This window comes from Athalia rosae, chromosome 8 (genome assembly GCF_917208135.1).
Source record: "Athalia rosae chromosome 8, iyAthRosa1.1, whole genome shotgun sequence".
Lineage (NCBI taxonomy): Eukaryota > Metazoa > Arthropoda > Insecta > Hymenoptera > Athaliidae > Athalia > Athalia rosae.
Window position 1 is genome coordinate 6,196,346 of NC_064033.1, and position 14,570 is coordinate 6,210,915.

The window sequence follows — 14,570 nt, forward strand, 5'->3', positions numbered from 1 at the left end:
AATCGGGAGTGATATGAATTGGGGAAGTAAGAATTTGGAATGAGACGAGTATGTATGAAAACAACACCTTGCTCGAATTGATTTGGATTTGGAGAAGACGGTGCGAACTGCACCGGTGGACTTCCGATTCAACTTTTTAGAAAACTGCACCGAAGTCAAGTTTTTGGTGGATGAGTCTAAAAACTGATTGTGTGTTTTGAACGTGAGTAAGTGACTCGGTTAGTAAGTCAATAAGAAGTAGGGAGTTCAATAACTAGCAAGAAATCTATATGTAGTTTACAAGTCAAGCACCGAATGAATGAGTGGACTGAGAATAAGTGGGTGTCATTTTTCAGTCGAGTTGTCACATACGGGGTTGGTCGCGAACTAAGTTAATATCGCGGATCGTTCACGTCCTACTCCGATGGCGACGACAATGCCTCCGATTTTGTACACATGTACGGGGATACGGGAGGCTAGAAGGAGTTAGTAGAATATGGGAAGATTCTGGGAGGAAGTTATGAATTTTATTCTTAGAGATGCGACTTACCTTTCTTTTCGGTGTGTCCGGTGTAGCGTGCCAGGGCGAGCTGGGTAGTGGTTGTTAGGTAACAGCAAGTCAATTCACACCAAATTAATGTCTCAAATAATTATAAAGAATATAATTAGAAAATGGCAAATAAAATGACTTCACAAGCAATGCAACTAGCTTAGGATGCAAAATAATGATAATAGTAAAAATGATGATAATGATGCCAACACCAAGTATGATAATTAATAAAAGGAGTGTAAGGACAGCTAAATGTTTAAAGGATCACTCGCGTTTGTACGAGCTACTGTATTCTAAGTTTTAGATGGCGAATTCGGCCAGAGCTAACGATGATTGGTCAGAGGTCAAAAGTTAACTGTGATTTAAGAAGTGACTCGGAAAAAGGATTGTGTGTCCCTAGTTCTGATGCAGGAGCTTTTATAAGTCCGCGTGGACCATGGGGAGAGACCCGCAACCTCCCCTTATTAAAAGGGTCTTGGGAGGAGGCTGTGAACCATGGAGGTGGCAGATAACATAAACAATTTTAGCCACCTCTACTCCTAAGGCGGGGTATCTCGCTGAGTTCCTATGAATTTGAAAGATACGCATGCGTAGGGAACACGTATGCTGAGGTATAACGCTGGTGTGCGTTTGTGCACCAGACAATAGAATATGACTTGATAATTGCGTTTAAATTCTATGGTGTTTGGCATCTTGACTAATTTGATTACAGGTATATACCAAGAGTTCCATACGAAAGTGGCCACTCCATACGCCTGACTAGCGACAACTCATCTTGCGTTTACCAACACACGAATTTTTCACGTGCGTGAACCTGCGTCGGTATCAGCAGTTAGGAGCGTGCGAAAAATCTGGAAATTGGGATCTTGCCAGGGCCCCTGAAGCAGCTGCTGGCGCCTCGCGGAGCATTTGCTCTCGCTTTTGAATCCAGCAAACAAATAGTCCAAGCGTCGCAAAGGTTGCATTCACATTCGCAGGAAAGATTGAGTCCAAATTATTAACAACATTTCCGAGCCACTGGAATTATTCGGATGCGGAAATTTATGTGACGTTAATCAAAAATTCGTAGTTTATAATTCGGTACAGTGTAAAACGTAATTTGGCAGGCGCCAGCAGCTGCTTCAGGGGCCCTGGCAAGATCCCAATTTTCAGATTTTTCGCACGCTCCTAACTGCTGATACCGACGGAGGTTCACGCACGTGAAAAATTCGTGTGTTGGTAAACGCAAGATGAGTTGTCGCTAGTCAGGCGTATGGAGTGGCCACTTTCGTATGGAACTCTTGGTATAGGTATCATTTCCTTCTATAATCCCTTGGTGGGTTATTCTTAATAAAGAATTAAAATTATGGTTTAATGATATAAGTATGTCTATATATAATACAATAGGTAATTTCTTTGATAAACCATGATGATTAAGGAAATTTAAGCGATTAATATTGGTGGGGTGGTGTTTTGTGGTCGCGGGATGTGACAGGGTTCCAATTTTTATACCAAGATTTTGAGGGCGGTGTTTTGTAAATATCTACAATTGGTTAGAATTTTCTTTTGGGGGTTCTTCCAATCGTATGTGTTTATCTATTTTGTTCAAAATGTTTAAAATATCTCATTGGTTGAGTTTTTCTCCCACTTGGGCCTGGTTATGCTGGGGTAGTTTTCTGGGGTACAAACACTTGAGTTTTATGACTATCTTCGAGAAATTGTTCGGTTTTTGAAAGTTTACTATTATTCAATGAACAAACTGGATTTTCACCAACTCCGAGTTGGAAAATTCTTAGTGGATTTGAATCATTGATTTGTGTTTTTGAACGAAGGTTCTATCATGTTTTTTACGGTTTTTATATTATAAGATTGAAATTTGACTGAATTCTTTCAATTTAACAAGTGTAACGAGTGTGTGATAATGTTTTATTAACGCGGAGACGGTTTAAAATTGTTCATTAGTAAATGTTAAAAATTGGTTCTTAATAATTGAAGCAATGTATGAAGCTAATGGAATATTTCGAACTCGGAGTGGTTTACAATGTGAAGAAAAGGGTCTTGGCCTGAAAATGTGTGCGCGGACCAGGGATTTGTTTAGACTATTCTAGGGTTTTACGACCGACTCTCCAAATTCCACATCTGCAAGATCTCAGGTTCAAATGGTCATCTCTGGAACCTTGGTTTAGTTAAAATCTAGGGGATATTAAAAATTTCGAATTTAGGAGTCCCGTGGGACGTAACAATCTCTTCGCTTGAAGAAGATACGAGTTTCTCCGGTTGTAATATTTCGAACATACTACTCAGGTCGCGAAGGCTCTGAAATCTTTCTTTAGTTTGAGAAATTAATATATCCAAACAGTAATAGTATACATTGACTATGAAATTGGATTCCGGGTCGGAAATTCTCTCATCTTGTGATAACTCATCAAAAAAACGCTTCGTTATCCTTCGCCTACTGTTTTTAAAAACAGCTGTTACCCCCCACTCTTTTGCTAAATCTTCGGATTCATTTAGCAAACTATTAAATGAATTCCGATTTCTTAATTGGCACAGTCTATTTAAAAGATTGCTTAATAAAATACTAGATTTCTGTAAGTCATTATTTTCATGCTGTAGAGCTTTGGAAACAGGATTAATAATTTCAAATAGTGAAGAAAAAAATGTAACGAGCACCAAGAAATCATAACTCTCTAATATATTAATTACACTTTTACATTCTTCACGTTCAATTGTATAATACATACGTATTTTCATTATTCAGTGTTTCCGTAATGATCAGATCCACCAAAATATTACGAGACTTTCGTGATAACATTTTTTCTTGTTTGTACGCTTTCAGTATATGCTTTCCAGATGTACTTTTGTTTAGTACGTCTTTTATGTTCATACGTGGTTTTGTTAGCTCCGCAAATTCTTCGTCCCCGGTAAAACAGTTTTGTCGTACTAAGGGCCCCCGCAGACTGCAGACTTTTTATCGGCCGATAGTTTAGTCGGGTTGGGCTGAAAGTGCGCACACCGAGCCAACTAAACAGTTTGGTTGGTGAACAGGGCGCAGACTATCCAACAGTCGGCCGACTATTCTCGAACTAGTTTGTAACGGACTGTTGAAGCGGTCACACAATATGAAAATGTTGTCCAGAAAAATTATTGCTCTCATCATACTCCGGAGGAGGATAATCAAGAAGAGATTGCGAGAGCATTGGGTGCATCCCATTCTCAGTGACAGATTAGTTAGTGGAAAATTTTACACTATGCATTCCAAATTACTTGATTACCCGAAAAAATTTTTCGCCTATTATCGAATGAGCATTACCAGCTTCAATGAACTTGTCAAGCTAATTGGACCAGCAATAGCGAAGGAGGATACAAATTTAAGACTTTCTATACCTGTGGAGGAGAGATTGAGCGTTACGATAAGGTAAGATAAACCACAAATACTTTTCAACTATTTTTATTAGAATTAATATTACAAAATTCGGAAAATATTTACAAGTCATATATTTGCGATTCATCTGAAAAATTTGAATAATAAGACTGGGCTGTATCGTTGGAGTTGCCAGGTGATGAAATGTTTCGAATGGTTGTCGGTTGCGAAATTGGAAAAGAGTACAAGGGTTGCTGAACTCTGTTGTACGTACATGTTGGCGGAGACTGAACGCACCTAGCTGATCTTATCTGTTTAAAAACGTTAAGAATACTTATTTTAGCATCAAGTTTTTCTTCTGCGGTTAAACTTTGGAGTGAAGGGACCAGTGACAAAGCGAAGTTCACATCTTCATCAGTATTAGGCTCATTTAATGCCTTTAATAATGCTTCATCCACGTCCGTCTGCTTCGTTACATTAGGTCTCTTTTTCCGCTGACGAATAGGGGTGGGAGTGGATGAACCAGCTTGATCATCATGCTCATCATTTGATAGAAAATTTTCCTCTTCCAGGTTACCTTCAGTAAGTCGGTTTTCCATGCATGGAAGTAAAAATAATAACTGTTCAAAGTAGACATATTTACGCCTTTTATTCGCAGCTCCTATGCCTTTTATACTAGCATCTGTGTATATGTGTATTGGTGAGTCTGGATCGAAGATTGCCAAGACTGGCTGTGTACAGAGGAAATTTTTCATATACTCAAAAGCTTCTTGACATTCCTTGGACCAAATAAATTTTTGCCCTTTTCGTAATAAATTGTGCAGTGGTTCGAGAATTAGTGAAATTTTTGGTACATATTCATTATAAAAGTTGATTTTTCCTAAAAATTGTCGAACGTTTTTTTGACTTTTCGGTACTGGAAATTTCTTTATAGAAATCAAGTTATCTTTTATTGGAGAAATTGAGTTGCATTTTATTATGTGACCTAAATATTGCACGAAATCCAATGCGAATGTGCATTTAGAGAGTTTTAAACGAAATCCTTCTTTCATTATTGCCTCCAATAATCTTGATAGGTGATCTATATGTTCTTCGAAAGTTGTTGAAAATATTAATATGTCATCTATGTAGTTGACAGTGAAGTCTGATAATTTATGTTTTCTTATTATGTTACTTAAAATTCTTTGGAAGATAGCCGGTGATGTTTTTAGTCCAAATGGCAAACAAGTCCACTGGAAATGACCTTCCTGCGTTGAAAAGCCTGTTTTCCCTCTATCTTCGATTCGTAATGGGATGGACCAAAATGCAGAGTTAATATCAAGTTTTGAAAAATATTTACAGTTTCTTGTTTTTGTTACTAAATCTTCAATCAATGGAAATGGTTGTGATTGTGGCACTATTATCTTATTTAGATCTCTGAAATCTATACATAGTCTTGAGCTCCTGTTTTCATCTCTTTTATAAGCTAATGTCACAGGTGCCGCGAAAGGACTGTACGATTCTTCGATTAGGTTCCTTTTTAGTAATTCTGAAATTTGTTTTTCTATCTCTTTCTTATCTTCAATCGTACATCTATATGGTCTTTTGCTACAATATTTATCAATTATGAGATCTATTCTGGCTTCGTAGTCTTTTACAGTGCCTATATCATATTTATCTTTCGCAAATATGTTTTCATATTTGTCTATTAGGTTCGTTATTATATTTTCTTCATAATCATTCAAATGATTTGTTAAAACATCAAAAGTTTTTTCTTCAACATGTTCATTGAAGTTTATTTCGTATTCTTTTACTGTTTCTGTAGAACCCGAATTTTTCTGTTCTATCTCTAGTTTTTCATTTTGTATTAATTTGAATTCTTTTATGCAATCTAATCCTATTAGGAAATTATGCCTGAAGTTTTCATCATTGATTATGAATACATTTATATATTTTTCTATATTCATTATTTTTATCAATTCGTTCGTTGTATAAACACCATTAATCGTTCTCAAGTTCGTTTTTTGTACATTCCCATTTTTAGATTTTAAATGTATAAGTTTTGAGTTTATCAAAGAGATGTTAGAACCTGAATCGTAAATAGCAGATACTTCTAAAACCTCATCTAGTTTAACTTTGAGTTCAATTAATGGTGGAACTATTAGTTTTTTGGATCATCGTTACTTAGTTCTACCCCCAACGTTAGATTATTAACTTGCTTTATGCTATTCCCTTTGTTTTCTTGAGCTTTGAACCAGCACTCGGATTCGGGATGAAAACGTATCCCTTTTTCCTTATCTTTACATATTTTACATTGTGTCTTTTCACCTATTCCTCTGTCGCTTAATTTACTGTTTTTCCTTGTTTCTAAATTTTTCTTGTTGGCTAAATGTTCCAATTTACCTATTTCATTATGTAGATCTTCGGTCTTCTGTAATTTTTCTCTATCAATTCTGTCGGCTACGTAATTTGGTAAACCTGTGGCAATAAGGTCTATTAATGTTCCATTATCAATGGTTTGTCTCACTTGTAATAAAAGTTTTTCTTTTTTTATAGAATATTCCAACAGCGAGCCCGTTTGATATTTGAATGTCATCGCGTATCTGATCGGAGACCAACCCTTACAAGCAAATGTATTGAGAAAATTTTCTTTCCAATCTTTCCACTCAGCTTCTATTGTGAGCTTGAGAAGTGTACAACTGTACCAATCCGAAGCGCCTCTATCCATAAATGATTTTAAGATCTCAATTTTTTTCTCCTCTGTGGTTATGTTAAACCGTTCACATTCTTTTTCAAAATTAGACATCCATTGATGCACATTTGAATTTTTACCATCGAATTTTTCAATTATAAACTCTTTAGCTATTTTGCCTATATTTTTTTCTTCAGTTCTCTCTTGGTTTTTTTCAAGCAATTTTTCTAACATCTGTATTAGCGGTTGTTCCGCAAGATTAGAGTTTATGTTAGCATCCTCAATTATTTCTTCTAAGTACTCATCTTGGAATTGTAAATTTTCCTCCTCATCAAAATAAACCTTTTTTAATTCTCTAGTCAAAGTAATCCAGATTCTTCTCACCTGTCCTCTTTGTGTGCACGTTTTTTTTACCCTAGCAAATATTGATGTTCTAGATAGCTCCTCGTGGATACCTGCAGCGAGGTAATCTTGTGGGATTCTATAGGTGTGACCATCTGGCGTGCTGATTTTAGTTATGCACAGTACATTAGATTTTTCATCCTGTGCACTGAGCACTTTAAAATGGAATTGCAGTCTGTCCATTGTGATATACGACGAGAATGTTGTTTTATAATGTTAATTTTTCACGTGAAATCAAACACGAATAATTTCTCTGTAAATAACAAAGATTTTATTATTTTATACAAAAATACAGTGAAATCCTTAGTCTAGTTGTTAATTCCTACCTGTAAATAACAAAGAAACAACATTCAATGTTAATTTCACAAGGTTGTCTTTGGATTATATTTATTCGTTTTATTCCGTTGTGACTGATATGACTCACTCAATCATACTAATCACGTTTCCTGCCACGTTAATTGTTTTGTCACCTGGATGATCTCTGTTGTATACGCAGAGATCTGGATTCCCGATCTAGTGGCGCGCTCGATTCAATTGACCGAGGATATTTTCCTTACATTTATATATTCAAGCATTACATCTTACTTGTATATAATTGTTGAAAATTTTCACAATAAACGATACAAGTCATACGCAATACTTGAAACACTTCGTGGCGAATTTTACAGTGATCGTGAAATATCGAACGTTGACTGAAGATTTGAATTGAACGTTCGACCAATATATCAGTGGTCGAAAGTTTTTTTCACCGTAGTGAAGGAGGTACGGAACGATTCCGGAAGCAGCCATTGCGATATATCCCTCTTCGGCGGTAGGTAACTACCGGCCGGACAAATATCCATGGAACAACTCGTTTCCGGTAAACTGTCGGGTAATATTTATCTGACGGATAGTTACCTGTTAGGTAGACTAAATTTTACCCGGAACTGGAATAACCCACCCATAGTGGTAAATGGTTTTTAACACCCATGTAAACACTGAACTCTAGATTTTCATTGAACGGAAATTGATTGCCAAATTTACTGAGAAAGTGGTGCGAGAATGCGCTTCACGACACGATATGATACAATGTGAATTTTTTCATTTTTTTTTATGGCTAAAAATAGCGTGGACCCCACGTGTGAATGATTACTGAAAATTTACTCCTACATTAGTGTAATGAAATGTACAATCCATTCGGATTTTTCCAGCAAATTCCAAATTTTCGTAAATAAACGTGATGAATAGATACAAGTTGGGCTTAGGAGGCCATTTTCTTTTCGAAGGAGAACATTTTTCTATGTAAAACGCTTCGAGGCAACGCCAAGACCAAAACGAATGCGGATGTACTACGTATGAATTTCAAATTTGTTTTGTTTTTTACAGAAGTTGAAATAATCAATTTTCACCAGTTTAACACGAAATAGGCGTACCTCACCAGCGGCCATTTTGGAGAACGTAATTCCCCTTCCTTTCGCCTATCGAATCACTTTGAATAACGTCAAAACCTCCGACGAGAGTGACTCTTGGAACATGTCCACCGTATTCATATAAATTCTCCACTATTAAATTTACCCAATTGCTCTGTTTCATTTATTTATTCGTCACGTGATATCGTCTACTCACGTTTTTCATCAGAATTGTATAGTGGGCCTGGTCGCAAATTGCATACAAATATATTTCATACCCTCTTGGGTCCTCTTGCTTAACAATAGTTTATCAATGACATCGAATAACGGGTCACCGCCATATTGCAAAGGGTAAATAAATGGGCCAGAAGAACGTAAAACGAACAATATAATGTAGAATACGTGGACTCGATACTCAAAATCTAAGAAATATAAAGAGATCTTGAACGCTCACCCATGTGAACTCGAAATAATCACACCAAACATATGTACATATATATTATAGTATAGTATAGTGTATCATAGTCGTAAGAAACTAATCTTCATAAAATCAATGTAAAAAATATTCGATCCCAGATGAATCACGACGATCCAACTAGTTCTCGTTTTGCCATTTCGCGTAGAAACATTGGGCCTGGTTGGCCATGACCAAAGCGAAACCATATTCAACTGCGATGCACCAACTGCATACCTCGTCGACGTCGGAGAATGCGCGACATCACCGGTGTTAATCCGAATGCGACGAGTCCCAACGTCCAACTACTTCGATTTTCGAATTACCATTCCACCACAGTCGGGCAATGCAGCATTACAATTCATCGATACCCTGATCATTGTCGGATGCACCCCACACCTCTGACCAGAAAAGGAAAATTGACAATTGTGCGAATATAACCTCAACCGTAGCCACAAATAACCCAGCAGACCTCCCACCCGATACAGAGGCGACAGCAAAACCCACGTGGAAACGCACCGACCCGGTAGACTCGGCCGGAAGTGGGATGGCCAGAAGGCGGAAACAAACTTGGAAATTCGACGAGAGCACGTCGTGTTTTCGGCCGAGAGGCCTTCCGTTCAACGCAATGATATTCCAGAGAGCGAACGGTAAACCGGACCGTGCGACGGGAACTCTGTGTCGGTAACTGCCGCTGGACGAAAATGTCCTGGAAAATATCGCGTAACCGACCCGAGAGAAGATCTGGTCCTTCGCGGCCTCGTTGGGCTCGATCGTTGCGGGAGGTATCGGCACACGTTTCACAAACCAGCTCGCGAAACTTGTCACTGACATCGCTGCACGTGGATACGAAGAAAGGGAACTCACCGAAGAAGAGAAACCCTCCGCACCTGATGGGACTGCCGCTCCCGTCTCGGATATCCCAACGGAACTCTGCGATAATGTCACAGTCCAACCAGTCACCCTGTGCACTATAGAATCTCAGCAAAATTTTCAACCCCAAAAGCAAAGGGAAGGAGCTTTCACATACCGAGACTCCATCAGACTCCACCCTACAATCTCATTGGCAATATTTTTATTAATACTTTGGATCATCATGGTTTATCGAAAGTTATGCTATTATTAATGAAGCAATCGTTATTTAAACACCTGCTATGAGCGACCCGTCGAAAGATCGTAGAAAGGAGATTATACCGATAAACCTGCAGAGTTACATTCAATCGCAGCTCAGCTGTCGAAGCACCACAAAAGTAGAAAACTTCACTCGCTCGATCTTCGATGATATCTTCCATCGTATCGGTATAGTCTCGCTTCAGTTTCCAACCTTTTAGACATCAGACTTTCATGAGCGCACGTGCACGAGTTAGGCTGGGTCTCTGAACCTGCGTACCAGGATCGGACAACCACCCCAGAGCGCAAGTCCCTGACATTTTTTTAGGTTATATTATCGTCCGCTCAATCAACAACCATTGTCAATACCCTCGGACGAATAGAAATAAGTCGGAGATGTGTACTGCGTAAGATTAGATAGAGATTAAGGGTCGAGAAGTGCTCTACCGAGTTCGCACTGCCCATATGTGAAAAAGCACGGACATCATGCATCTGGTTCTCTCAAATCAATCGTCACCTCACCGAAAACACTCACAATCGGATCAACTATCGAGTCAAACCTTTGATTATCAACTTATACTCTCGAGTCGATGAATCGAGTCAGATCTTCAATTTATCCGCTGTTCTTGCAACGATTAAACTCGAATTACAAACTCTGTAACGGGTCAAACATGACTGATTGAAAAAGGAAAAACGTGGAAAGAGAAAGAGATAGGTAGGAGTAGGGGGGAATTAGGAGGAAGGTGCCGAAAGGCGAAATTAACATCCGTCTCTTCCCCCTGGGCAGTTGTGAGCATCGCACGTTATAATTAAGATAAGCTTCGCATATATATATATATATTCAATAAATGTTAATACGCCAGGGAGATCGAGCTGAACATAGGATTTTTAACGATTGTGATTTTTATGGTGCTGTGTTATATTTATATCCCGTTCTTACTATTTCATTGTTTATTTTTATCATATACACTTTTAGCACGCGTTCATTTATTTTGTACTTTATTTAATACCCGTTACGTGTCGCTTATTTTATTTATACACATAGAGTATTTTACTCGTTACTTTACATTATTCGTTTGTTACTTATTCTACTTATACTTGTTATTCATTTATATTGTGATTTGGTGGCGTCTCATTATTTATTGACCAGTCTATTTGTACCTCAAGAGGACCGAAGCATTATTTAAATCATGTTCATAATGAACGCCAGGAAAAATAGTATTTAAAAAGGGAATAAATAATATACATTGATTGATACTACGAGCTATGAGATCATATAAAGTAATAATAAAATAAAATATTACAACTCTGAAATGAATTGCGCATCGGTGGTGTGTACACTGAACGCGAGTGATGTCCTTGACCTCACTTCTCGAATGAAATTTTGCCGAACCATACAAATCGTCAAAGTCATTACTCGAGTTAATCCTTGATCCAAGTTCATATTTTAACAAGTTACCTGATAATGCTCGACCTAGACTCAATAATTGATGTAATTTCTTTGTGTCATCTATCATGTTTTGTTCAGCCGCTCGTTACCTCATTTATCGCTTGTTTTCTTTGAAATATACGATTCTGTGAATACGATATCTTGTCTGAGTTTGATTGCTGATAAATCGACACCCGGTACCCGATTCGTCCGGCTCGCTCAACGCTCCAGCCATCGAGGTAAGTCACATTTTTACTAAGCCTCATAATTTCTTCGTAGTTTCCGACTGTTCCTCGTCAACGCCTTCCCGGCAACACGAAAAATTGCGAGATCACAGTCGGGTTCCAGAATTATTCCCTATTTTTGTTAAGTTTTTAAATAATTATTCCGTACCCCACGTGAAATTGCCACTGACAGGCGCCCGATGTCAAATACACCCGCATCACACCGAAAACGCGTTGACTGAAGTTATCATCAGTCAACGGAAAACGGAAGACATTTAGCGCTATGAGGTGTAATTTTTACGAACTAAAATCGCTGGTTTCTTGCCCCTTGACGTCAGGCAATGTGTTGCGTAAGAGAGGTGTATTAACGTTACATATTACGTTGACCGAAGATTGGCAGGGGCAACCTCACATGGGGCGAATGAATGTGCAATCGTTTCAAAAATTGAAATAAAAAAAAAAAAACTGAAAAAAGTTTGAAATAATCGGAAATAATGAGGGATAAAACTGGGATGATGGACCTCCAGTTGGAGATCATTAGGCGCCTCTTGAGAGGCTCAGAAAGATGGAGTAATCGGAAAATTAATTGGAGAATTGAAAAAAAAAAATTAAGGCATAATCGGGGGAAAAATAAGAAACGATGACAGGAAAGAGATTCTTTATATTTTTATCAAGGAAACAAGAATCTGATTACAAATTCGAAAAATGACTACAAACTATGAAGATATTACAATTTCTCTGCTTTTCTGTAAAACCATTACAATTGGAAATATTAAAATATATAATTGAAAATAATTATAATTGAAAAAATATAGAAGATTCAACGATAACACCACAATAACACTATAAACAAAAACGGAATATTTTAGGTTGAGTCAATTTAATTTTTCATCATCATAAATGTTACTCAATTTTACTGGTAAATTTCTTTTATTTTGTGAAATTTAAAAAATTATTAACATAAAAATAAAAATTTAGTAAATAATTATTTTTTTTTTATTGAAAACAATGTCATCAACGAATTAATAAATTAATTAGGCCGCGGCTTCTAATGGCGGATTTTAGAAGACCAATCAGCAAAAATCACCACTTTTTCTCCACTAGGACTTGGGTTAGCCGATGGCATTTACAGTCAGCGTCGGCGCACTCCTTGCCTACGCAAGTTACAAAATTGCAAAGTCAATGGGCTGCACAAAATCACTCGGAATTGGCAATTCAACCCGACCACCAGGTAACCGAGGTTTACTTTAGTACGAAGTATAGTTACTCAATGTTTTTACCAAGTAGCAAGAAGGTTATAACGCTCGCCTAGCAGGTGGCGTCAGCGTAGCCGAACTCATTTCTTTACGGAATTTGCCACCGCACAGCGATTCTTTTTCATCCCTATCGATAATCAGAATATCGAACATGGAGATCGCGTGTCTCGCCAGCGCACTGACCGTGTATGAGGTTACAAGGAGGAAACTCGTTGAATAATCGTTAATTGTAATCAGCAGAGATCGCGGAGATGAAACTGATTTCAATTCAAGATTTATGGCTGTACGAACTGCAGCCCAATTATGTCCAGGTCACCTGTCTAGCAATCATTTCTGAGCCAACTACAATCTATGCCCTTCGTCATACCAAGTATACTGATTCATGAAGTTTGACATTACCTTTTCTCATTTAAGCATACCGATATTGAAGGACGTATCAGTTTCAATTCCAATACCACAAACCAAAAGTTCCTGCTTTCTCAAACAAATAAACTGAAGTTGAAGGGAATCAAATGTATGAAGTTTAAAATTCTCTACGTTACCCTTCGGCATAATCTGCAGCCAGACTGAAACCTGGTCATCTGCTTAGCAGTTGTTTATGAGTCAACCATAATTGTTTTCTCTTAGTTCATACTCACTGTACTAATTCATTATGAGTAATGCTCTCCTCTCACCCACAATCATACGGATTATGAAAGAAGTATCATCTTCTGTTTTGGTATCACAAATCAAGCAAACTGATGCAGCTCAATTGGACGCTTACTACCATCTTACCCAAAAGGAACTGATCTCTCCCTTGGTATGTTGTCAAACGTTGATAAGATGCAGCTTGGAATCCAAGATCCATTTCGTCAAATAAATGATCCAAGGATACTGCGCCTGCTGACTTGTAATATAATTGCACAAATATACCTAGTGAACGTGTAAGCCAATTCACAAAATAGCAGCTATCAAGCCTTTATTTAAATAGGACACATGATCTGATGTACATGAACTCAACCTACAGAGTAACTATTCGTTAAAATAGAAACGCATAGAACTTTACGGAATCTTTTGATAATTGCTTAACTCAGATGTGGTAGTAACTGAATGTTTCCTAACCCGATGATCATTCTACCACAATAGGATACTAAAGACACCGTAATCAATACTGCAATATTCTTTGAGAACATACAAAAAGTTATGAAATCCCACGAAAGGCACCTACGGTGCGAAAAAGTTCGCCAAGTACATCAAATGTTCAACAGTAACTACCGTCAAAATATATTAATTAGAAGAATTCATGAATAATAGGAAGAAAAGAATCCAAATCAATTACTGTGCCAAGTACATAAAACTTCGCTACACGAATAGAAATTCTAGAGAAGATTGGAATAAAAATAAAACAACCCTAATAATCAATTGAAAGATGACGAAATTGGAAAGCAATTGATGAAAATCAATTCAATGAATCAAAAAACAATAAAGATTGGAAAAATAAATTAAATAAAAAAAAAAAAAAATTGGAGGTAGTCTGACTTCGAATTTTTCCAGCTTTAGAGGGTGAATAGACTAAAAAACATAAGATGCGAATTGAATACATCAAAAGATATAAAATTTTATCTGAATTGGACCAGAAGAAGTTTTTTTATCATGAAAACTATATTTTTTCGAAATTTTCGAGAGTTTTGTGTGATTTTTTCACATTTAAAATGGCTCGTGGTCTCAATAAAGTTTCGATTCATATTCAGCGGATCGAAATACATGAAAATCACGCTTAGTTTA

At 37.3% G+C, this 14,570-nt stretch overlaps 1 protein-coding gene across 1 annotated transcript; it reads right to left on the reverse strand.

The window, feature by feature from the left end:
• Positions 1-5,823: 5,823 nt before the first annotated feature.
• On the reverse strand, positions 5,824-8,081 carry LOC125502044. The gene is made up of 2 exons (XM_048659543.1): positions 7,272-8,081; positions 5,824-7,198 (listed from the first exon to the last, which is right to left on the reverse strand). Exon 2 carries the CDS (start codon positions 7,126-7,128, stop codon positions 6,013-6,015), a length of 1,116 nt encoding a protein of 371 aa, XP_048515500.1. The 5' UTR covers positions 7,129-7,198; positions 7,272-8,081; the 3' UTR covers positions 5,824-6,012.
• Between the last annotated feature and the right edge of the window lie 6,489 nt (positions 8,082-14,570).

Excerpts from the sequence above, each read along its gene's own strand:
- LOC125502044 (XM_048659543.1), bottom strand. The coding sequence starts at position 7,128 with ATGGACAGACTGCAATTCCATTTTAAAGTGCTCAGTGCACAGGATGAA.